Genomic DNA, 24269 nt, shown 5'->3' on the forward strand with positions numbered 1-24269 from the left:
AACACAGGTATTTTTAAAATTCAACCAAGCTAAGGAAAAATGCCAGTAATATTCTGTGTTTTGGTAAGTTTCAAGAGGGATTTTTATGTATTTAGTATTACCAGCGGCAGTCATCAGGGGTTACCACATATAGTACCAAATATGAAGTTCTAGGCTTCTATATCCTTATGCAAAACTTTCCCATTAGTCAATCCATTAGTCAAGTATTTATTAAGCATCTACTAGATGCCAGGCCCTGTAACAGTTTGGCAGTTCTTCAAAAAGTTAAACAGAATTACCATATGACCCAGCAGGTTCCACTCCTAGGTATGTACCCAAAAGAAATGAAAGCAGAGACTCAAACAGATGCTTATAAGCTAATATTAACAAAAGCATTATTCACAATAGTCCAAAGTGGGAACAACCCAAGTGTCCGTCAACAGATAAGTGGATAAACAAAATGTGATATATATTCACAATGGGTATACAGCCATAAAAGGACATGAAGTTCTGATACATGCTACAACATGGGTGAGTCTTGGAAACATTATGCTAAGTGAAATAAACCAGACACAAAAGGACAAAAAATTACATGATTCCACTTCTATGAAATATCTACAATAGGCAAATGTGTAAAGAGACAAAGTAGACTAGAGGTTACCTGGGTTCGGTGAGGTGGAAAGGGAGAGTTATTATTTAATGGATACAGAGTGGTTGTTTGAGGTGATGAGAAAGTTATGGAAGTAATGATAATGGTAGACAACATTGTGAATGTACTTAATGCCACTGAATTGTACATTTAAAAATGGTTAAATTTTATGTTATGTATATTTTGCCACAATAAAAAAAATTATGGATTTTTTAAACCATTTTTTAACCATTAGTAACATTTTTAAATTTTTTTTTTTTAATATTTATTTATCATTTTTGAGAGACAGAGACAGAGTGTGAGTTGGGGATGGGCAGAGAGGGAAACACAGAATCCAAAGCAGGCTCTGGGTTCCGAGCTGTCAGCACAGAGACCTATGTGGGGCACAAACCCACGAACAATGAAATCACGACCTGAGCCAAAGCCAGACGCCCAACCGACTGAGCCACCAAGGAGCCCCTGAATTGATTTTTCTAAACTGAGGATCTCTTGGGGAGCCTGGGTGGCTCAGTCAGTTGAGAACCAACTTCGGCTGATGTCATGATCTTGCAGTTCATGGGTTTGAGCCCCGCCTCAGGCTCTGTGCTGACAGCTCAGAGCCTGGAGACTACTTTGGATTCTTGTCTCCCACTCTCTCTGCCTCTTCCCAACTCACGCACGTGCGCTCTCTCTCTCAAAAAATTAAACATTAAAAAAAATTTTTAAATAAAATAAATTGAGGATCCCTTAAGTAAATAATGACGTAAACATGACTAAATTCATAACAGCTTTGGGAAATTAAAAAGTAGAATACAAGGAGCACCTGGGTGGCTCAGTCGGCTAAGCATCCAACTTCAACTCAGGTCATGATCTCGCAGTTTGCGAGTTCAAGCCCTGTATCAGGCTCTGTGCTGATAGCTCAGAGCCTGGATGCTTCAGATTCTGTGTCTCCGTCCCTCTCTGCCCCTCCCCTGCTCATGCTCTCTCTCTCTCTCTCTCAAAAATAAATAAACATTATAAAAATTTTTTTTAAAAAGTAGAACACAGGGGCGCCTGGGTGGCGCAGTCGGTTAAGCGTCCGACTTCAGCCAGGTCACGATCTCGCGGTCTGTGAGTTCGAGCCCCGCGTCAGGCTCTGGGCTGATGGCTCGGAGCCTGGAGCCTGTTTCCGATTCTGTGTCTCCCTCTCTCTCTGCCCCTCCCCCGTTCATGCTCTGTCTCTCTCTGTCCCAAAAATAAATAAAAAACGTTGAAAAAAAAAAAAATTAAAAATTAAAAAGTAGAACACAAAAATATAACTTATCCATAGTGGGCAATGAAAATGTATAAACAGAGTAACAAAAATCAAATTTTAAAATAAAGTGACTTAATTCTGGTATATATTCATGGGGTTCTATTCTATAAAGTTAATTTACATTTTCAAACACTATTTTTCCTTCAAAAGTTAGGACTTTCAGACCTTCTCAATCCTTCTGTAAACTTCTTATCATCAATTCATTCCCCCAGCACAGACAAAGGCTCCACACAGCCTCCTTGCCAGCTGTCTCACTGCCTTGGCCTGGAAAGCATCCAACTCTTCCTCCTCCGGAACCAGAGAAGTACTGCCCCTCTCCTAGAGCATCCCCGCAAACAGGGGAAACCACCTTGCTAAGAGCATGCTCTTCACCAACAGTATTTAATACTGTGAATTCTTCCAGGTTTACCTATTGGTGAATTCAGATTTTCAAGATCTCAAGACTGTGCTGGTGCTTTCAGTCTCAAATTTTGCTTAACAAAGTGATTTAGTTTGAGACAAAAGAGACCTACAATCATATCACCTGGCCCACAACACAAGGAAAACTGAGCTGAAAACCTGCAAAAGCCCAAGGCTACTGCTCTCTCCAAACTGGCCAGTGACTGACCTTTGTATTCAGGGGTGAACTCCTTCATTTCGGGAGGGAGGGACTCATAGAACCGCTGCTCCCGGGAGATGAGAGGCTTGCACACAGTGTGGTCGTCGTAGCGCATCATGCTGCTGTGTCCGCCCACCTGGTGGATGAAGGGCTCCAGGAGGACTCCCCGGTCTCCGGCCCGACTTGCATTCTTGCCATACTGCCCCACTTCCATGGTTTGACAAACACACATTGCGTTGGGGGCCAGCTGCACACTGAGGGCAGAGGATGCAGCACATGGGCCACAAAAAGACAGCTAGGCAGAAGATCCTGGCGAACTGAAAGCCAACAGTCAGAGTCTGTTCAGCTTATTCTTCTTTCCTAACAGAAAGGAGAGAGGAAAAGAGGGAATCAAAACACCCGGCAAGCTACAATTTTCCTACAGTTCAAAGAATATCTGCTCTATGAAAAGAATGGGATTCTGGGGGCACCTGGCTGGCTCAGTCAGTTGAGCATGTGACTTGATCTCGGGGTTATGAGTTTGAGCCCCACATTGGTCATAGACATTACTTTAAAAAAATAAAAAATACAAATACAAAAAAAAAAAAAAAAAAAAAAAAAGAAAGGGATTGTTTTGTTTCCTGCTATATATTCCCCCAAGCATGTACAACGCCACCTGGTGCATGAGAGACAGGTGGTAAGTTTTTCTGAATGATACAACTTTGGTCTCCTCTATCCATTTTTTTTATGCACAGAAGCCCACATTCTCTTCCCTTCCTAGCTGTCATATACCCTCCATGTTCCCTATAGGATTTGATTTTAGAGCTGCAGTATGTTAACAGCCGTCAGAAAGGCAACTCTCCCTGCTTATTCCACATTCAAAGATAAGTGTTCAGGGAAAAAAAACAGAAGGTAACACAAATTCATTGTGTTCAGACTTCTCACCATATCCAGTAATGGTAAGGGTCTCGGGTCTCTCACTGACTCAAGGAAGGGTTTTTGTCTGGGAAATCAGGTCACACTTTCCAACTTTTCTGTTGAAGGTGCCAAGGAGCAGCCAGGGAAAGTCATCCCTTGCTGAGTTGTAGAATCATAAAAAGGGTTTGCTTTTCCCAAAGAAATTCAGGCTTCTGATTTCTTCTACTTTAAATCTGTGGCCATCAATTTATAGCCATGTCTGGCACCACAGAGCTTGCCTTTCTGTCTGACTACACCAACCAGTGGGACAAGGAAAGGCCCTTTGTACTTAAATACCTACCCTGTAATGTCAATTTTCTCTCAAGAAAGTTAAAGTAATGGGCAACTTCCCTAGTACTGAATATATTTTGTGATTAGGAATGTAGCAGGCAAGACTACATCTGAAAGATCAAGACGAAAGAAGAAAAATTAAGTATTTGTGAAAGCAGGAATATGGCTTTACCTGCAAGAGATGAAATATTTTCTTCTGAACCTCATAACTTATGGGCATAATAGTCTACTGAAGAAAACTGCTGCAAAACTGCAGAAGTTCTTTTTTTTTTTTTTTAAATGTTTATTTTTGAGAGAGAAAGAGTGCTAGCGGGGGAGGTACAGAGAGAGAGGGGGACAGAGGATTCGAAGTGGGCTCTGTGCTGACAGCAGAGAGCCCAACGCGGAGCTGGAACTCACAAATCATGAGACCACGACCTGAGCCGAAGTGGGGCGCTCAACCAAATGAACCACCCAGGCACCCCTGCAAAAGTTTCTGAATTCAAAGCTGCCCACAAGCTCTATTTCACAGCTATCAATAAAAATAAATGATTTTCCATTCCCCTAACTGATCAGTACCACTTCAATAAACACACACTTTTTTGCTTAGCTATCCACTTTCCATTCCTCCCTACCCCATGGAGTTTTCCCCAGACTCCATTCTCCCAAACAGGAGTTGGGTGCACACCTCTATGGCCTGTGCCAACTATCTCAGCCATACATCACTGTACCTTCATCTACTTGTCTGTCACCACCACCAAACCATTCCCTTGTATCTCTAACTAGGGTCCAAAGCAGTACCTGGCACACAGGAAATGCTCAAAGACAGGTTTGTTGGAATGAATGGATTCCAGGAAGATGGCTGCAGGGAGTAAAAGCACCAAATGAAAACAGGAGTCACACAGTGGTAGTGTTAAGTGGAGAAGCAGCTTGAAGGGCCTCTTCTCGAGGCTCCTGGAGGTGCCTACGGTGGCAGTGGACACAGCTTAGCACTGTCAATCAGCTCTTACCCTGGCTCAGTTGTTCACTGGGATTGCCCCCGCGGGGGACAGGGTACCCAGGAAGGTGCCGAACTTTCTATTCTGGGTCAGTGGGTGTCTGGGAAAGGAGAGGGATGGACAGTGCCAAATGCCCCGGAAGAGCTGGACTCAGAGATGCGTGCCCAGCTTTGCAACCCCCACAGGACAGAGAAGCACAAGTCCAACCTCCAGTCAGATCTAGACTTTTGATATTTTGTTTCCACATGATAGACACATAAAATTATAGTACTGTTTTTGTGTTTCAAATATTTTCTTAGAAGTAAACATGTAAAACATTCCATATTTCTATGGCTTTGTTTGGCATTTCTTTTTAAATAAACCTAGAACCTAAAAAACTAAAGTGCCCAGAACTCTCTAGCCCTCGCTTACAAAGTGTGGAGCTGTGGGCGAATCCCTTAACTGCAAATTTCCTCATCTCTAGTTTGAAGACATGCCCACCGCTAACCCTGTGGGATATTCTGATGCAGGTGAAGGGGCCTGGGCTAGCCCTGCCTACTTCTAGCCTTGGAAGTACTAGAAAGAGAAACAGCTCAGACTAAAAACAATCAGAGGTTGCTCCTGAAGTCTGGTGTCCACGAAGGCCCACTGTGAAAACCATGGAATGAGAACGCTGTAGATGATGACGTCTTTCTCCACTATTTCCTCACTAACAGAATCCCAATCAGGTAGTCCAACTTCACGGGAATGTGAAACTGCATTCTAGTTAAGGGAGAATCTTGAACAGCAGTACTTCCTTCTGATCCTAAGAGACGGCTGATTTAGGAAAAGGGCATGTAACTTGTCTTCTAACCACGAAACATGAGGGGAAGTTGGCCAGGGGTCCTCTGGGAAAAGTTACCTTGCTCTGAAAGAACAAGAAGATGTCCCTTCACTTCCTCAAGATATTGTTCTGTCTAGATGTGTATCTGAGACTACTGAAGCCAAGACACCTGGTGACCCTAAAAGATACTAGCCTAAAGACAAGGCCAACATGTTGAGCATGCAGCACAGAAGAATAGAAATCAGGGTCACTGATGTTGTCACTAAAGTACTGGATATCTTGTTATGTAACAAAAATAAATTTCCCTTTATGCTTTTAGCCAATCTCATTAGGGTTTTCTGCTACTTGTAGTCAAAACCATCCTAGATGAAGGGACCAAAAAAGAACCATCAAAATCCCCAGATCTCCAGGTAATACACTTTGCACATTAAAGAAGTGTCTTCTGGGGGCGCCTGGGTGGCTTCAGTCAGTTAAGCATCTGACTTCGGCTCAGGTCATGATCTCATGGTCCTTGAGTTCAAGCCCCACGTCGGGCTCTGTGCTGACAGCTTGGAGCCTGGAGCCTGCTTCTGACTCTGTGTCTCCCTCTCTGTGACCCTCCCCCATTCATGCTCTGTCTCTCTCTGTCTCAAAAATAAATAAACATTTAAAAAAATTAAAAAAAAAATAAAAATAAAGAAGTGTCTTCTGATAAGGAAACTTCCAACAACTGAAGAACAAGCCCTTCAGTGATGACAAAGGACAATCTTCTCAAGCTCCAAAAGGAAAAATGTAGCTTTATAATCTTTAAACTGTCAGGGGCGCCTGGGTGGCTCAGTTGGTTGAGTGTCTGACTTCGGCTCAGGTCATGATCTCTCAGGTCTGTGGGTTTGAGCCCCGCGTCAGGTTCTGTGCTGACAGCTCAGAGCCTGGAGCCTGCTTTGGATTCTGTGTCTCCCTCTCTCTCTCTCTGCCCCTCCCCAACTCATGCTTGCTCTCTCTCTCTCTGTCAAAAACAAAATAAACATTTTATAATCTTTAAACTGTCCCCAAAGGCAGACAATCTGAATTATGTCTGGTCTATTAGGGCTGGCACCAAAATATTAAAAGAGAATCTGCCAAACACAAAATTCATTCTCTCATAAGGAGTAAGGAATCTGCCCAAATAACCAAAATTAGCTTAGAACAGGCAAACCATAAAAGAAATTTATACTCCTGCCACATCAGGACCTTAATTGATCATTATTTTTCACAAACACATCTAAATACAATGGAGCCAATAAATCCTATTTTTCAGAGTGTAATTAATCCTCAAAGATTTTCCAGGCCATCTTCTGCAAAATCAATGATCTGATTTCAAGTAGTTTATGCCATTCAAAGTGTCAACAGCTTCTGTCTTTTCTAGACTTAAATAAGGAACTACTAGCATGAAGAAAAATGTGTAAATTCCTTAAAAGCTACACAGTATCTGGGGCGCCTGGGTGGCTCACTCAGTTAAGCATCTGACTCAATTTTGGCTCAGGTCATGATCTCATGATCAAGTTCCATGTCAGGCTCTGTCCCGACAATGCGGAGCCTGCTTGGTATTCTCCCCCCCCCCCCCCGGCCCTCCCCTGCTTGTGCTCTGTCTCTCAATATAAATAAATAAACATTAAAAAAATAATAATAAAGGAAAAAATAAAAGCTGCAAAATATCAAAAACATGTCATGGGGCGCCTGTGTGGTTCAGTCGGTTAAATGTCCGACTTCCATTCAGGTCATGATCTCACAGTTTGTGAGTTCAAGCCCCACACTGGGTTCTCTGCTATCAGCATGGAGCCTGCTTTGGATGTGCTCTCGCGCTCTCTCTCTCTCTCTCTCTCTCTGTCTCTCTCTCTCTCCATCCCCAACTGCCTCACTCTCTCCCTTAAAGGTAAACATTAAAAAAAATTACTAAAAAAAAAAGTCATAAAGCCCAAATCAGGGTTTCATTGCCCTGGGTTAAACTAACAACCACCAACAAAAAACAAAAACAAAAAAACCAAAAAAACAAAAACAAAAAAACCAAAAAAACACCCATCAGTATATGTGTTGTTTTTTTTTGTTCTGTAAACAACTCCAAAGGTTTCCCTGGGGGAAACTATAAATGATATGCTTTTTCCCATATGGCAACACATGGAGGTTCTCTATTTGGTTTATAATACAACAGTGTTTCCTATGCACCTGATCTGAAATTAATATCGTTCAAGTATACAATGCACAAAAAAATTGAGGGCTATGACAATGGGAACAGAATGACTATGACTATATCATATATCATATCATATCATATCATATCATATCATATCATATATCATGTGAGAGAGACCGCACGCACACACATGTGAACACAGGAGAGGGGCAGAGGGAGAGAGAGAATTTTAAGCAGGTTCCATGCTCAGCATGGAGCCTGACACAGGGCTTGATCCCATGATCATTACCTAAGGTGAAATCAAGAGCTGGATGCTCAATCAACTAAGCCACCCAGGTGCCCCAGAATGATTTACAAAATGTTAATTCCAGTGGTTAATATACAGTGTTATATTAGTTTCAGGTGTCCAATACAGTGATTCAACAATTCCATACATTATTCAGTGTTCACTGTGGTGTTAACTTTTTTTTTAAGTTTATTTATTTTGAGAGAGAGAGCATGCGCATGCTAGTGGGGGGCATGGGGGGAGGGGGGGGGGAGGGAGGGAGAGAAAGAAAATATGCCGAGCAAGCTGTGCACTGTCAGCGCAGAGCTCAATGTGGGGCTCAAACCCATGAACCTGAGATCATGACCTGAGCTGAAGTCAGATGCTTAACCAACTAAGCCACCAAGGCGCCCCATGATAAGTGTATATTCTTAATCCCCTTCACCTATTTCACCCATTTCCCCTCTGGTAAACATCTGTTTGTTCTCTACAGTTAAAAGTGCTTTTTGGTTTGTCCCTTTTTGTTGGTGTTCATTTTATTTATTTTTTATTATTTTTTAATGTTTATTTATTTTTGAGAGACAGAGAAAGTGTGAGCAGGGGAGGGACAGAGAGAGAGGGAGACACAGAATCTGAAGCAGGCTCCCGGCTATGAGCCATCAGCAGAGCCCGACACAAGGCTCCAACTCACAAACCATGAGATCACAACCTGAGCTGAAGTTGGATGCTAAATTGACTGAGCCACCCCCAGGTGCCCTGAGTTTGTTCGTTTTATGTATTAAATTCCACGTATGAGTAAAATCATACAGTATTTGTCTTCCTCTGACTGGCTTATTTCACATAGCATTATACTCTCCAGATCCATCCATGTTGTTGCAAATGGCAAGATTTCATTCTTGTTTATGACTCAATAATATTCCATTGTGTATATATACCACATCTTTATTTTTTTTTCTCTTTTCCTTCTTTATTTTTTTTAAATATATGAAATTTATTGTCAAATTGGTTTCCATACAACACCCAGTGCTCATCCCAAAAGATGCCCTCTTCAATACCCATCACCCACCCTCCCCGCCCTCCCACCCCCCATCAGCCCTCAGTTTGTTCTCATTTTTTAAGAGTCTCTTATGCTTTGGCTCTCTCCCACTCTAACCTCTTTTTTTTCCTTCCCCTCCCCCATGGGTTCCTGTTAAGTTTCTCAGGATCCACATAAGAGTGAAAACTTATGTATATACCACATCTTTATTCCTTCATTTATCAATGGACACTTGGGCTGCTTCCATAATTTGGTGTTGTAAATATGCTGCAATAAACATAGGGGTGCACGTATCTCTTCGAATTAGTGTTTTCATATTCTTTGGGTAAATACCTATGGAATGATCTTTAGATTGAAACTAATAAAAAATATTAAAAAAAAAAAAAGAACAACTAGGGGCATCCGGCTGGCTCATTCAGTGGAGCATAGGACTACTGATCTAGGGGTTGTGAGTTCAAGCCCCACACTGGGTGTAGAGATTGCCTAAAAAAAATAAAATCTTTTAAAAATTAAAATTAAAAAAAGAACAACTAGATAATCCCTTCCTTGCAAATGTCACAGAACTCACTTAGGAGGAGAAAAAGTTTAGATATAATAATCTGAACATTATAAAGACCTCACAGGTCTATCCACTGAAATACATTAGGATTTGCAATCTTTTTTTTTTTCCTTTAAGTCACTATGCTTTGTAATTAACACAGATCAAAGAAAGATACTCTCCCTTAGCACCAAAAATATTCTCTGATCCTGGGGCGCCTGGGTGGCTCAGTTAAGCGTCTGACTTTGGCTCAGGTCATGAGCTCGAAGTTCACGAGTTTGAAGCCCACATTGGGATCTCTGCTGTCAGTGCAGAGACTGCTTGGGATCCTCTGTCTCCCTTGCTCTCTGCCCTTCCTCCGCTCACATGCATGCACTCGAGCTCTCTTTCTCTCTCTCAAAAATAAACAAAAAAAAAATTCTTCAATCTCTTAAGCACAACTACAATTTCTCATCCTGTGGTTTCTACATAAGACTTGTCCACTCGCAGGGCACCTGGCAACTCTTGATCCTGAGGTTGTGAGTTCAAGCCCTGTACTGGGCATGAAACCTACTTAAACAAACAAACAAACAAATAAATAAAAGACTTATCCACTCTTCTCATGAGGAATTAAGGGCTCATTACACAGTTATACTTGTTTCAGACAAGAGCTACAAAGCAGACAGAATCTTCCCTTCCTGTGGAACTTCTGAAGCATGTAAATACTGTAAGAACAACAGGAACAGAAAGGAACCTAACAGTCTAAAACTGTGCCAAGAGACTAGTAAGAAAAAAGGAAAAGGCTGGAGCCATTTCTTGCAATCACTGCTAAGCTAAACAAGGAAGAATAAACAGCAAAAAAACAATCAAGAACAAGTAGTTCAGGGGTGCCTATGTGGCTCAGTTAGTTGATTGTTCAACTGTTCATTTCGGCTCAAGTCATGATCTCACAGTTGTGAGATCTAACACCACATCGGGCTCCATGCTGGGCATGGAACCTACTTGAGACTCACTCTCTCTCACTCTCTCTCTCTCTCTCTCAAAACAAATAAACTTTAATAATAAAAAAAATTTTTAATAAAAATAAGTAAATAAAAAACAAGAATAAAAATAAAAAGAACCAAGTTGTTCAAAGTTCCTCAAGTTTCTGGGAGAGAGATACTTATAAAGACAGTATTTTCAAACCCTTTGGCAAGAATGGTCCCAAATGAGCCTACCTTTGAGTACCTGGACAGCAGTCCGATCACCAGCAGCCTCTACTGAGCACTAACATATCTGAAACTCCATTCACAACATAGACAGAACCTCCTCTTCCCCAGTGGTGCATTTGTCACCTGGAAAATATCTGAAGGAAAGTGATGCCTAGGTTTATCCTCCACCCCACTCCAGAATTAACTACAGTCAGAGGCTTCTAGTACATCCCATTACAGTCTCAGTCCTTCTGTAGGTCATGACCTGACTGCAACGCCCAGTCAAGTAGTACCCTGGACACTCCTACCCCCAGCTATCACTGTCAAAGCCTTCTGTAGCTTTTTCCACAACACCATTGCCTTCAGCATCTTCAGCCTCATCAGCCCTCAGAGCTATTCAGTTGCCAATGCCATCAAGAGGATCATAGTCACCACAACATTCTGATCACGCAATGCAACATGGTCACCAGCACTAACATTCTGGGCATAATGACAGCCATCCTGAGGATCTTCCTGCATAATAAGAGCAAGTAACCAAGTATGATGCAAACCAGTAAGATAGGAAGTACCTACCTTCTCCCTGTCATGACTTAAGAACCTGAGTAATCAGTATTATCAGAACACACCAAAGCAAGGCTGATGGAAAATAAACAGTTTCTAAAAAAACAAAACAAAGCAAAACACACACCAAAGAAACCCCTCACTACTTCCAAATATCATCACACTGGAATCTGGGGAGAGGGAAGAGACACAGTCTATAGCAGAAATCATGATCAGTGTTTTAAGCTCTGCTTCCCGAGTACCTGTTCTTTTTGATGAGACTTCACCCTTTCTGTGATGATTTGCTAGGATATTTGGTAAAGAAATCTTGTTTTTGAGAAGGAGCTTGTACTTTTTTTCTATTGAATAGTTTATAGCACTATGTATATTGGATTGAAAATTATTTTACTTTTAAATGTTTAAAAATAAGAAAATTCCCACAGCAGAAGCCTGACACATTTCAGTATTTAGTAGTAAAGCTCCTTTCTAACAAAGACAATCTTGAAAAATGGAAACTAATCAGGATTATCTAATATGGATGCATTAGAGTAGACAAGACCACTGTGTGTTTATTACCAGGTCTGTTTTTATTGGGTTGTTTCCATTAGAGTCTGAATCAGGTCCTAAGGGAAAGGGAAAAAGTATACCACAAAGCTAGGCTTTGGTTTGCCAAAACAGACAGTTGGGACAAGATTAAGTTCTGGGTTTGGCAAAATCTTTGTGACTGAAATTATATGACCCAGTAGATAATGCTTATGCCCAAAATACACGATGTGACTTGGATTCTTTTTTGTCTTATCATAAAACAAAACTGGGCCCCAACCCAAGGACCACTGGGACTTGACTTGTGGGGTTGCCCGCGATAGGTCCATGTCCTTCAACACCAACACCAGCCATGGGAGCAGAGCAGAGGTGCAATACTTGTAGAGAGGGAGCAGCAGGTGTTCTTCACAAATGTGGACGCTGGACTAAGAGAGGCTAAAGTAACTGCAATTCTCTCCATATATTTTTAGTGACTGATGTTCAGAGAGGAAATAATGTAGTTCGAATCAGTTATTTTAGATCACTGGAAGTTTATATTAAAATGGTTAAAATTTTGTCAGTTTATGAATGGACTGCTCCCCAAGAGGTCAAGGGGTTCCACTGCTCTACCTATGAGTTTGTGTACCACCAGCTACTGTGCACCAGTCTATTTGTTTGTCCTTCATTTGCTTTAAGACACATTGGTTTCTGGGAATGCAAGCTGGTGCAGCCACTTTGGAAAACAGTATGGAGGTTCCTCAAAAAACTAAAAATAGGGGCGCCTGGGTGGCGCAGTCGGTTAAGCATCCGACTTCAGCCAGGTCACGATCTCACGGTCCGTGAGTTCGAGCCCCGCGTCAGGCTCTGGGCTGATGGCTCGGAGCCTGGAGCCTGTTTCCGATTCTGTGTCTCCCTCTCTCTCTGCCCCTCCCCCGTTCATGCTCTGTCTCTCTCTGTCCCAAAAATAAATAAAAAATTAAAAAAAAAAAAAAAAAAACACTAAAAATAGAACTACCCTACGACCCAACAATTGCACTACTAGGCATTTATCCACGGGATACAGATGTGCTGTTTGAAGGGACACATGCACCCCCATGTTTATAGCAGCACTATCAACAATAGCCAAAGTATGGAAAGAGCCCAAATGTCCATCGATGGATGAATGGATAAAGAAGATGTGGTATATATATACAATGGAGTATTACTTGGTAATCAAAAAGAATGAAATCTTGCCATTTACAACTACGTGGATGGAACTGGAGGGTATTATGCTTAAGTGAAATCAGTCAGAGAAAGACAAAAATCATATGACTTCACTCATATGAGGACTTTAAGAGATAAAACAGATGAACATAAGGGAAGGGAAACAAAAATAATATAAAAACAGGGAGGGGGACAAAACAGAAAAGACTCTTGAATATGGAGAACAAACAGAGGGTTACTGGAGGGGTTGTGGGAGGGGGATGGGCTAAATGAGTAAGGGGCACTAAGGAATCTACTCCTGAAATCACTGTTGCACTGTATGCTAACTAATTTGGATGTAAATTTTAAAAAATAAAAAAATTAAATTAAAAAAATTTTAAAGACACTTTGGTTTCACATTTTACTGCATAAAATATGAAGGATCATATTCTTCTTTTAATGTTTATTCATTTTTGAGAGAGAGAGTGCGTGTGTAAGCAGGGGAGGGGCAGCAAGAGAGGAGGACAGAGGATCCCAAGCAGGCTCTGCACTGACAGCAGAGAGCCCAATCTGGAGCTCAAACTCACAAACCACATGATCATGACCTGAGCCGAAGTTGGACACTTAACCAACTGAGCCACCCAGGCACCCTGGGAAGGAGGATATTCTTTTATTTATTTTTAAAATTTTTGTAATGTTTATTTATTTTTAAGATTAAGAGAGAGACAGAGCATGAGCGAGGAAGAGGCAAAGAGTTAAAGAGACACAGAATCTGAAGCAGGCTCTAGGCTGTGAGCTATCAGCACAGAGCCCGACACAGGGCCTGAACCCACAGACTGTGAGATCATGATCTGAGCCGAAGTCGGACGCTCAACCGACTGAGCCACCCAGGCGCCCCTAAGGATATTTTTAAAAAGAACTTGCTGAGACTTTTTTTTCCACTTGTGGACAGTAACAAACGGAAATAAATGTACACTGCAAAGATACTAATTACAATAGTTAGGTCTACCTTCTGGGTATAGAAACTAACTCCTTAAACACATAATTGAACTTCAAAATTAATTACATCTCTCTTCAAGTAAAATAAATTACAAGAGTACAAGTAAATGTACTCTTCAAGTACAATAAATGCTGCTAAAATTTGTATATTATAATTATTGTTTTCCTTTAAAAAAAATTTTTTTAACGTTTATTTTTGAGACAGAGAGAGACAGAGCATGAACGAGGGAGGATCAGAGAGAGAGGGAGACACAGAATCCGAAACAGACTCCAGGCTCTGAGCTGTCAGCATAGAGCCCGACGCGGGACTTGAACCCACGAATCGTGAGATCATGACCTGAGCCGAAGTCGGACGCTTAACCACTGAGCCACCCAGGCGCGCGTTGTTTTCCTTTTTTAAAGCAAAAGCACTTAGTGATGTGAAATGACTGTCAGATTTATTATAGTTTATAAATAAATAGGATACTTAATTTTATTAAAAAATTAAAATGGATAAACTGTGGTATATTCATTTTTTCTTAAATTTATTTATTTTGTGGGGGTGGGGGGAGGGAGTGTGTGAGCCTGCGAGCAGAAGAGGAGAGAGAGAAAAGAGAGAGAGAAAAGAGAGAGACTCCAAGCAGGCTCCACACTGTCAACGCAGAGCCTAATGCGGGGCTTGATCTCAGGAACTGTGAGATCATGACCTGAGCAGAAACCAAGAGTCAGACACTTAACCTACTGAGCCACCCAGGAGCCCCTGTGGAATATTCATTTGATGGATTACTACATAGAAGTGAAAAAGAACCAACTACTGCCATACACAACACAGATGAATCTCACAGGTGTGATGTAGCAAGAGAAAAGTCTAGACTCTAACGAGACTATGGGGTGTGATTCTACTCCCACAAAATTCAGAATGATAATGGAGACCACAATAGTGGTTACTCTGGGAAAATACTAATTGAAAAGGGGCACAAAGATGGAAGTGACATTGTTGAATACTGTTGAGGTGAGCTCTGTACTTGGATTTGTAAACTTTACCGTATGTTAGAGGTTAATTACAAGGAAAAAAACCAACAGTGTTCCCCTGTACCAACAAAAAACAAATCAGAGAATAAAAACTGTTTAAATACATCCCATTCAAAACAGCAACCAAAACTATAAATTACTTACAAACCTTTAAAAATTATGTCAGACCAGTAATAAAGCTTTACTGAAGGACTTAAAAATTAAGAGACACAATATAAGCACCATTTCTGTTTTAAATCAACAACACAGCAACCCTAGAAAGTGGCAATGAATAAAAAGCCCTGGCCAAGAAAGAGAAATTGCGATCAGATACGGTGGTGAACAAGGTCAGGACTATTTTAAGAAGTAGTAAGACACTCTCCACAGCACAGCAGTACCTGGTCACCAAGTCCCTTAGCTGGATCAGCACATTCAAAAATGCAGATCAGCAGACATGCTCTCTAAGAAGCTTGGTTAGAATTTCAAATTCTATGGACAACATATATTTATAACTTCAGATTAAGCACTTGGGTTTGATATGTAATCTTTTTGTAAGGAGAAGCATACTTGATGCCTTCAGACTGCATAGGTGTATTTGCAGATTTCCTCAAAACTGGTTTATAAATTCAATTATTTCTACTACCTCTTCTAAAATTTGGGGTGCTTAGCTGGCTCAGGTGGTAGAGCATCCAACTCTTGGTCTTGGGGTCAATGAGTTCAAGCCCCACATTGGGCATGGAGCCTACTTTAAAAAGTAAAATTAAAAAACAAACAACAAAAAACCCTAGGGGCGGTGAGTGGCTCAGTCAGTTAAGAGTCCTCTCCCGCTTGCGTGCTCTCTCTCAGAATATAAATAAACTTAAAAAAAAAAACAAACAAAAAAACTAAATTTAAACAGATCCACTTAAGCACTAAAAGGATGATGACAAAGTATGATGCCCTTAAAAAATAGTACGAAATGTTTAGTTTTTTAAAAATTAAACTTGTGGGGCACCTGGGTGGTTTAGTCAGTTAAGTGTCTGACTTCGGCTCAGGTCATGATCTTGCAGTTTGTGGGTTTGAGCCCCATGTTGGGCTCTGCACTGAGAGCTCAGAGCCTGGAGCCTGCTTCAGATTTTGTGTCTCCCTCTCTCTCTGACCCTCCCCCACTCGTACTCTGTCTGTCTCAAAAATAAATAAACATTAAAAAAAAAATTGGGGACGGGGGAGCGCCTGGGTGGCTCTGTTGGTTAAGCATCCGACTTCGGCTCAGGTCATGGTCTCCCGGTTCGTGAGTTCAAGCCCTGTGTCAGGCTCTGTGCTGACAGTTCAGAGTCTGGAGCCTGCTTCAGATTCTGTGTCTCCCTCTCTCTCTGACCCTCCCCTGCTTGTGCTTGTGCTCCCTCTCTCTCTCTCTCTGTTAAAAATTAAAAAAAAATTAAAACTTTAATTAAAAAACAAATTTTCTATTAAAAAAAATTAAATTAAACTTATTAAGAGGCACCTGGGTGGCTCAGTTGGTTGAGCATCTAACTCTTGATTTTGGCTAAGGTCATGATTCCATGTTTGTGAGATCAAGCCCTGGGGCTCTGTGCTGACAGCAGGGAGCCTGCTTGGGATTCTCTCTCTCCCTCTCTCTGTCTGCCCCTCCCCTGCTCACACAAATGTGAGCATGCTCTCTGTCAAAATAAACAAGCAAACTTAAAAAACAATTAAACTTGTTAACTCAGGAATGCTAAGAAAAATTATGGCAATACTGTATCTTTGGTTTACTTTTACTGTCTGATGCAATCCAAGTGAAAAAATAGCAAAATCATTCTTAATTGAAAAGAACACAGTGCACTGAGAACTCACTCCAACAGAAACAAACACACAAAGCCTGGGTTACATAGCTCTGGACTTTAATTTCTAACCAATTTCAGAAATTAAAAAAAAAATTGATATGGACTGTGACAGGAAAAGATACCAAAATACCCTCAAATTCATAGACGAAAAAAACTAAAGCAGAAAACTAACATGAAAGCATATCTGTTCTCTAAAGCACATAACCAAGGGAACCTACTGTTTTCTTAAATTCAAGTCCATTCTTGCTTTTACATATGATAGTGGGCACTCATACAGATTAGGTCATTTGTGAGAGAGTGACAACAATTCTGCTTCCCCTGACCCCCTCGGGACTGTTTTAAGCACATGCTCACAAACCTCTCCTTTGAGGAGGAAGAAAACAAGGAATGTTATGAAGGTATGAAGGGCTGCCAATCTGAGCCTGCCCTACCAATCTAACCAGGGACTGGCATATCACCTAGAAACCAGAAATGTGTACAGGGGCCTGGGGCCTAGAGCAATCTGGGAGATTTGAAATAAGAAAGAAAAAAGGCTTGAAGGTATCTATTTTGTTGTTTGTCCTCAGAGAAGAGATGAATGATTGTTTAGACTTTTGGGTCCTATCCCAGGAGCAAGGGACACAGTGGCATACTCCTGAGGACACCAGGCTGAGAGCAAACAGGGAGCAAGGAGAAAAGGAAACTTGGCAGGAAGCCTAAAATGTGCCAGCCCATCAAGAAACAGCCAGAACAGAATTAATGTAGGACAAAGACAGAATCCCCTTTCCTGTTTTTACTGGATTTTAAAGATTAGAAACCCATGCTTCCTGAGATATATAGATATGTAAGTTTAGTAAAGATCCTTTTGAAAGTGTCTCAACTGTGCTAAAAAGAGGGGAAAAGGAGGTTTGAGGACAGAATTTTATCAATACAGGTCCGAAGTGGCAAAGGGGAAATCAAAATGAGAAAACACTAAAAGAAAGGAGAAAGAAAGGTGCCCCATACTTCTCACCTGAAACCCTGTCTGTTCACAATTTGTATGGGATTATTCTTTAACAAGAAATTACAGAAATACCTCTGCTGTGACTAAATAGTTAAGGTGAGCCATACCTAAACCAGGTAAATCTCTGCCTGGCACATTTACAAGTGAATCTAAACATGGTGAAGCCTAGAAGGCACATATATAGGATAATAGGAGAAATGATTCTCAAACCAACCCACGAAACACTGAAAATGAGACTGTCTGAAATGCTAAAATATGAAATGAGGAGCTTCCTAGACACATACTACTGATTTCACTGAAGACCCAAAGCTAAAGAGAGCAGCTTCTGCACAACTGAAAAAAAGATGCAGAGGGACAGTACCATGCTTGTTCTCACAACCGAGGTTTTGGATGGGGCTGCTAACTCTAGTTCCTTTTCTTCACACCTCCATCCTACTGTAGCTCAATTGAAAGAGAAGCTGAACACAGTGGGGGCAAGCTGACAAGACTGAGGCAGAGGTGATCTGAGGTGACTGGGAAACTGATGTAGACACCTCTCTACTTGGGATTTCCCTTCACTATAACATCTTTTGAATAAAATCTGCTCTGTTGCAGAACAGAAACCAAAGAACAATATTTGTCACTCACCAGAATTTCAATTAGCTGTAACTGGGTTTGTAACTGGAAGTCACTCCAAGTACAATTCTGCTACCTTGTACTAGGGATATTCACACGTGTCCTGCTATTAAAGAGGTAAAAAGTAGAAATAAAATCTCCTACACCTAGGAGAAATGAACCCAAAGCTCCAGTTACAACATTGAGCTTTTGAGATTACTTGGGGACCTCATTTAGAACCCACTGCCATTAAAAATGATTACCAGCTTCAAACAAGAAAAGTCTCCCAAGTAAGTAGTCTCCAGAGTAAGGAATTATGCAACCATGAAATAGCTCTTGTCTTTCCTGTGATGTCTCCATGATACCACAAGACTGTTACAACTCCAAACGAGTTTTAAATCACTGAATTCTGAACTATTTTAAAAGATGCACCAAGAAGCAACATACACCTAAACATCAGATATGGCTACACCTCAGAGGACTCTTCATTTGGCAGTGATATCACACACTTAAAACATTTTGATGCTACACTACTCTGCAGATTATTGGAAAATACAATCAAAGACCAGATCACTCAGACGTGGACAACGGGCTGTATTCAGCTACTGTTGGATATGATGAAGTGTCCACCACAAAACAGAACTCCACTGAGCTTTGTTTGCTCTTTGAGAATAATCTGCTGCTACGTATGTCTCACACAGGGGTTGAGACCAACTCAAGTTATCTCCTCCAAAGACTATGTTCTTGGTATCCTATGTTCCTGCCTCTGGTGAGACATTTCTTCCTCAAGGCCAACAGTGTAATTCCTTATACACTCACACAGTCAGAAAATAATACAAGGAGATTTCAGGGCACAAACTTGACAGACAGCCCTCCATTTAAAACCACACACCACTGGGGGCAACACAATGACATATCTCAACATCCATAGGGTATATAAAGACTTTATTAGCAGGTACCTAGAAGCAGATGAGCAACATGCAAAGTGAGTGTGAGGAAAACCTGTAAACAGAGGAGGTAAATGACCTGTTTAATGCCTCACAAAATGCAAGAGTTTGACAGTTTCAAGCGGACTTCAGGAAGACTACATTCTGTCTTCTACCCTCCAGTGAAACACTAGAATTACTCCTTTTAAGCACTTTTAATTTTTTTTTAATGTTTATTTATTTTTGACAGAGAGAGAGCATGAGCGGGGGAGGGGCAGAGAGAGAGGGAGACACAGAATCTGAAGCAGGCTCTAGGCTCTGAGCTGTCAGCACAGAGCCCGGCATGGGGCTCAAACTCACAGACCGCAAGATCATGACCTGAGCCAAAGTCAGACGCTCAACCGACTGAGCCACCCAGGCGCCCCACTTTTAAACATTAGAAAATACTTCTATCAACCTCACAGACAACCCATAGTTCCAAATAAATGGGGACCAACTTTCAACCACACAAGCCCAACAATAACCTCCCAAATTAAACAAGTATAGAGAAATCTCCAAAGAGACACCATTCCGGGGCAGGTGGTGGCTCAGTCGGTTAAGCATCTGACTCTTGATTTCAGTTCAGGCCTTGATCTCATAGTTTGTGAGTTCAAGCCCTGCTTGGGATTCTGTCTCTCCCTCTCTCTCTGACCCTCCCCCACTCACGCTTGCTCTCCCTCAAAATAAATAAACTTTAAAAAGAAAGAAAGAAAAGAGAAGAGAAAGAGAAAGAAAGATCATTCCATAAGACTGGGTTCCAAATCTCTCTACTCTCTCAGCTTCTTTTCCTGACCTTCAAGTGACATAAGGAACTGAAGAGCCTGAACATGTGAAGCTCTCAAGATTCTGGGAATCGGGACTATGTAAAAAAGATAATGGAACTCAACCTGGAAGCAAGCATCAATCTCATGATTAACAAGTTGTGCACCTGACAATGTACCAATTCAACTATTTTCTCTGTCAAGAACTTAAGACTATCTGTCCTGGGTATTTTTTAGGGTGAGGTAATATATGAGAAAACATTTTAGAAGTACACACAATATTGATGCAGCTAAAACCAATGCTAAAATTTTTAATATTTTAAGGTATCAGAAATATAGGGGTGCCTGGGTAGCTCAGTTGGTTGGGCGTCTGACTCTTGATTTCAGCTCAGGTCATGATCTCACAGTTCGTGAGTTCGAGCCCCACACTGGGCTCTGTGCTGACAATGCAGAGCCTGCTTGGGATTCTCTTTCTCTCCCCTCTCTCTCTGTCCCTGCCCTATTTGTTCTCTCAAAATAAATAAGTAAAATAAAAATAAGATATTAGAAATATAAAACTAACGACTTTAGGTTCTCCTTAGGAAGCCAGTAAAAGACCAAAGTAAGCAGAAGAAAGCAAATAATAAAAATATATGCAGACTCAAAAGAATGGATGGGGGAGAGAGAATTAAGGAAACCAAAAGTAGATCTTTAAAAAGAAAAAATCAGGGGCGCCTGGGTGGCTCAGTCAGTTGAGGGTCTGACTTCAGCTCAGGTCATGATCTCACAGCTCGTGAGTTTGAGGCCCGCATCAGGCTCTGCGCTGATAGTTCAGAGCCTGGAGCCTGCTTCAGATTCTGTGTCTCCCTCTCTTTCTTCCCCTAACCCACTTGCATTCTGTCTCTGTCTCTCTCAAAAATAAATAAACATCAAAAAAAAAAAATTAAAAAGAAAAAATCAGTAATATTCATGGATCCTCTAGAGAAACTGATCAGTAAAAAAAATATATACTAATTACTACTATCAGGGATGAAAAAAGGGGTATCACCACAGATGCTACAAGCATTAAAAAAAAAAAAAAAAGGTAATACAATGAGCAACTGTGTATCAATAAACTCAACAACTCAGACAAAATGGACAAGTTCCTTGAAAAATACAACTTACCAAAACTGACACAAGATAAAATATAAAATCTGAATGGTCTTGTGTCTATCAAAAAAACTGAATTTATCAAAAATCCTCCACAAGGAAAATTCCAGACACAGAGTTTCACTAATGAATTCTATCAAACATTCAAGGAAGAAATAGCATCAATCTTGCACAAATTCTTTCAGAAAACAGGGAGCAAAAAAACCCAAAAAAACAAAAAAAACCCAAACAAACAAAAAACCCCACATCTTCCAACTTATTGTATGAGGTCAGTTATCCCTGATAACAAAACCTAAAACAGAACCTTACCAAAAATATAACATACATACATACATAAAAAAAGAAAAAAGATTATAAACCAAAACCTGTCATGAACAAAAACAAAAATCCTTTAAAATTTTTTTAGCAAAACAGGCACCTAAGTGGTTTGGTTAAGCATCTGACTCTTGATTTCAGCTCAGGTCATGATCTCACAATTTGTGAGATTTGACCTCAAGTTGGGCTCTGCACTGACAGCACAGACCCTACTTGGGATTCTCTCTCTCCCTCTCTCTCTGCCCCTCCCCTGCTCTCTCACTCTGTCCCTCAAAATAAATAAACTTTAAAAAAAAATTTTAGGGGCACCTGGGTGGCTCCATCAGTTAAGCATTCAATTTCAGCTCAGGTCATGATCTCACAATTCGTGAGTTCAAGCCCCGCGTCAGGCTCTGTACTGATAACTTGGAGCCTGGATCCTCCTTTCAATTCTGTCTCTCTCTCTCTGTCCTTCCCCCACTTTTGCTCTCTCTCTCAAAAAAAAATAAACAAAGGTGAATTCTTTAAAAGAAAAAAAAAGAAGTTAGTTGTTTTGTAGATTCCTAAGTATTTTCTATGTAAACAATCATGTTATCTGTGGATTGAGAAAATCTTATTTGTTGGTGCCCCAACAACTTTCAAAACTAGTATGTAAATTTAGCAAAGTCACAGGATACAAAAAGCCAATATACAAAATTCAATCATATTTTTATATGCTAGCAGTAACAAAAAACAAAAATTAAAAAATAATTTACTGGAGTAAATTAATGGAAAATGACAGAGTAGGAAGTTCTGAGAATCCATCATCCTTCCACCAAAACAGCTACTGAATTTGGAAAAACTGAAGTAACTTTTGGAACTCTGGAGTGTAGATGGAAAACATAAAGCTTCCAAGGTATAGCTTGATGAAGAGGCTAGTGAATTTTGGTAAATTTCAGCCTTTTGGGTAGCAACTACCCAACCTCCAGCCCTCATTCCTGGGTGCAGCTTGCTGGAGGCACAGATGGGCAATAAAGATAATTTGATTGATGACAACTGCTTTTGATCACTGAGGAGCTGAAGGAGCCAGTGACCACTGCTTCAACACTCATAGGCTGAAGTGGCTTCCAGGGGCATTTAAGAAGGCAGTACTCGTTTTTACTGTTTCCCCCTTTTGGGAGCTAGTCATTTAAGGAAATCTTTACCAGGTCACTAACTGCAGAGGTATCAGAACTAGATACACATTTCCAATATTAGTTTGAAAAAGCCACAAATGGAAGTCTCTAGCACTCAATGAGCAAAAACTAGCAATTCCTGGGAAGTGGGAGAACCAAGATTTGCAAAATTACTAAATACTCAAATGTCCAGTTTTAACAAAAAATTAGGCAACAAAGAAACAAAAAATTAATGACTATTCACAGGAAAAGGAAAATGATGGAAAAAAAAATCCTGAGGAAGCAAAGACATTAGAATTATTATTAATCAAAGACGTTAATGGAGCACATGGGTGGCTCAGTCAATTAAGTATCTGACTCTTGATTTCAGCTCAGGTCATGATCTCACAGTTTGTGAGTTCAAGCCCCATATCCGGCTCTACACAGACTCTGTGAAGCCTGCTTGGGATTCTCTCTCCCCCCTCTCTCTCTGCCCCTCCCCTGCTTGCACATTCACACACTCTCTCTCTCAAAATAAATAAACTTAAAAAAAAAATAAAAAAAGATGTTAGGGGCACTTGGGTGGCTCAGTCGGTTAAGCGTCTGACTCTTGGTTTCAGCTCATGTCATGATCTCACGGTTCATGGGTTTGAGCCCCATGTCCAGTTCTGTGCTGACAGCTTACTTGGGATTTCTCTCTCTCTCTCTCTGCCCCTCCCCAGCATGCTCTCTCTTCTCTCTCAAAATAAATAAATAAAACAAAAAGATGTTAAATCAACAGTCTTAAATACATTCAACAGACTAAAGGAAACAATGGTCAAAGGAATTCAGAAAAATGTGTGAACAAAATATAATATCAATAAAGATAGCAATTATAAAAAGGAGAAAACAAATTCTACAATATCTGAAAACAGAAAAGTAAAATAATTGATATGAAAAACTCATTAGAGGGATTCAACAGCAGATCTGAGCATATGTAAGAAGTATCAGTGAACCTGAAGGTAAGATACTTGAAATTATTCAGAGAGGCAAAAAAAGAGTAAAAGTAAACAGTCTGAGGGACCTGTGGGACACCAACAAATCTAACAATATATGATTATAGAAAGAGAAGAGAAGAAAAGAGGAAAAGAGGAAAAGAAGGGCAGAAAAAAATAATCTGAAAATAGTGCCCAAAAACTTTCCAAACTTGAGTAAAGACATGAATATACATGTGCAAGAAGCCTAATGAACCAACCCCTCTTTGAGGATTAACCAAGACACATTATAAAACAAAAACGTACTATTAAACTGTTAAACCCCAAAGAGAAGGAGAATATTTGCAGCAAGAGAGAAGCAGCTCATAGTGTACAAGAGATCTTCAATAAGATTAACAGCTGATTTCTCTCCAGAATCCTCTAAAAGGCAGTGGGATGATATATTTAAAGCCCTGAAAGAAAAAAACTGTCAATCAAGAATTCTAGATCCTGCAAAACTATCCTTCAAGAATGAAAGACAGGGGCACCTAAGTGGCTCAGTCAGTTAAGCATCCAACTTTGGCTCAGGTCATGATCTTGTGGTCTGTGAGTTCGAGTCCTGCATTGGGTTATATGCTAACAGCTCAAAGCCTGGAGCCTACTTTGGATTCTGTGTCTCCCTTTCTCTCTGCCCCTCTTCCTCCTTTGAGAGACTGATGCTATGTCTCTCAAAAATAAATA

At 40.7% G+C, this 24269-nt stretch overlaps 1 protein-coding gene across 2 annotated transcripts in view; it reads right to left on the reverse strand.

Annotated features, from left to right (window-relative positions):
• IP6K1 (inositol hexakisphosphate kinase 1) overlaps positions 1-24269 on the reverse strand; it is a 58511-nt gene that overhangs the window by 16846 nt on the left and 17396 nt on the right. The window contains exon 2 of one of the 2 annotated variants that reach the window (XM_049640482.1): positions 2509-2859. In XM_049640482.1, the coding sequence (XP_049496439.1) occupies positions 2509-2731 (223 nt within the window). In that variant the 5' untranslated portion in view covers positions 2732-2859. Of the gene's footprint in view, positions 1-2508; positions 2860-24269 lie in introns of those variants that run through there. The other variant, XM_049640483.1, reaches the window with a different exon arrangement.

Source organism: Panthera uncia, chromosome A2, assembly GCF_023721935.1.
Source record: "Panthera uncia isolate 11264 chromosome A2, Puncia_PCG_1.0, whole genome shotgun sequence".
Lineage (NCBI taxonomy): Eukaryota > Metazoa > Chordata > Mammalia > Carnivora > Felidae > Panthera > Panthera uncia.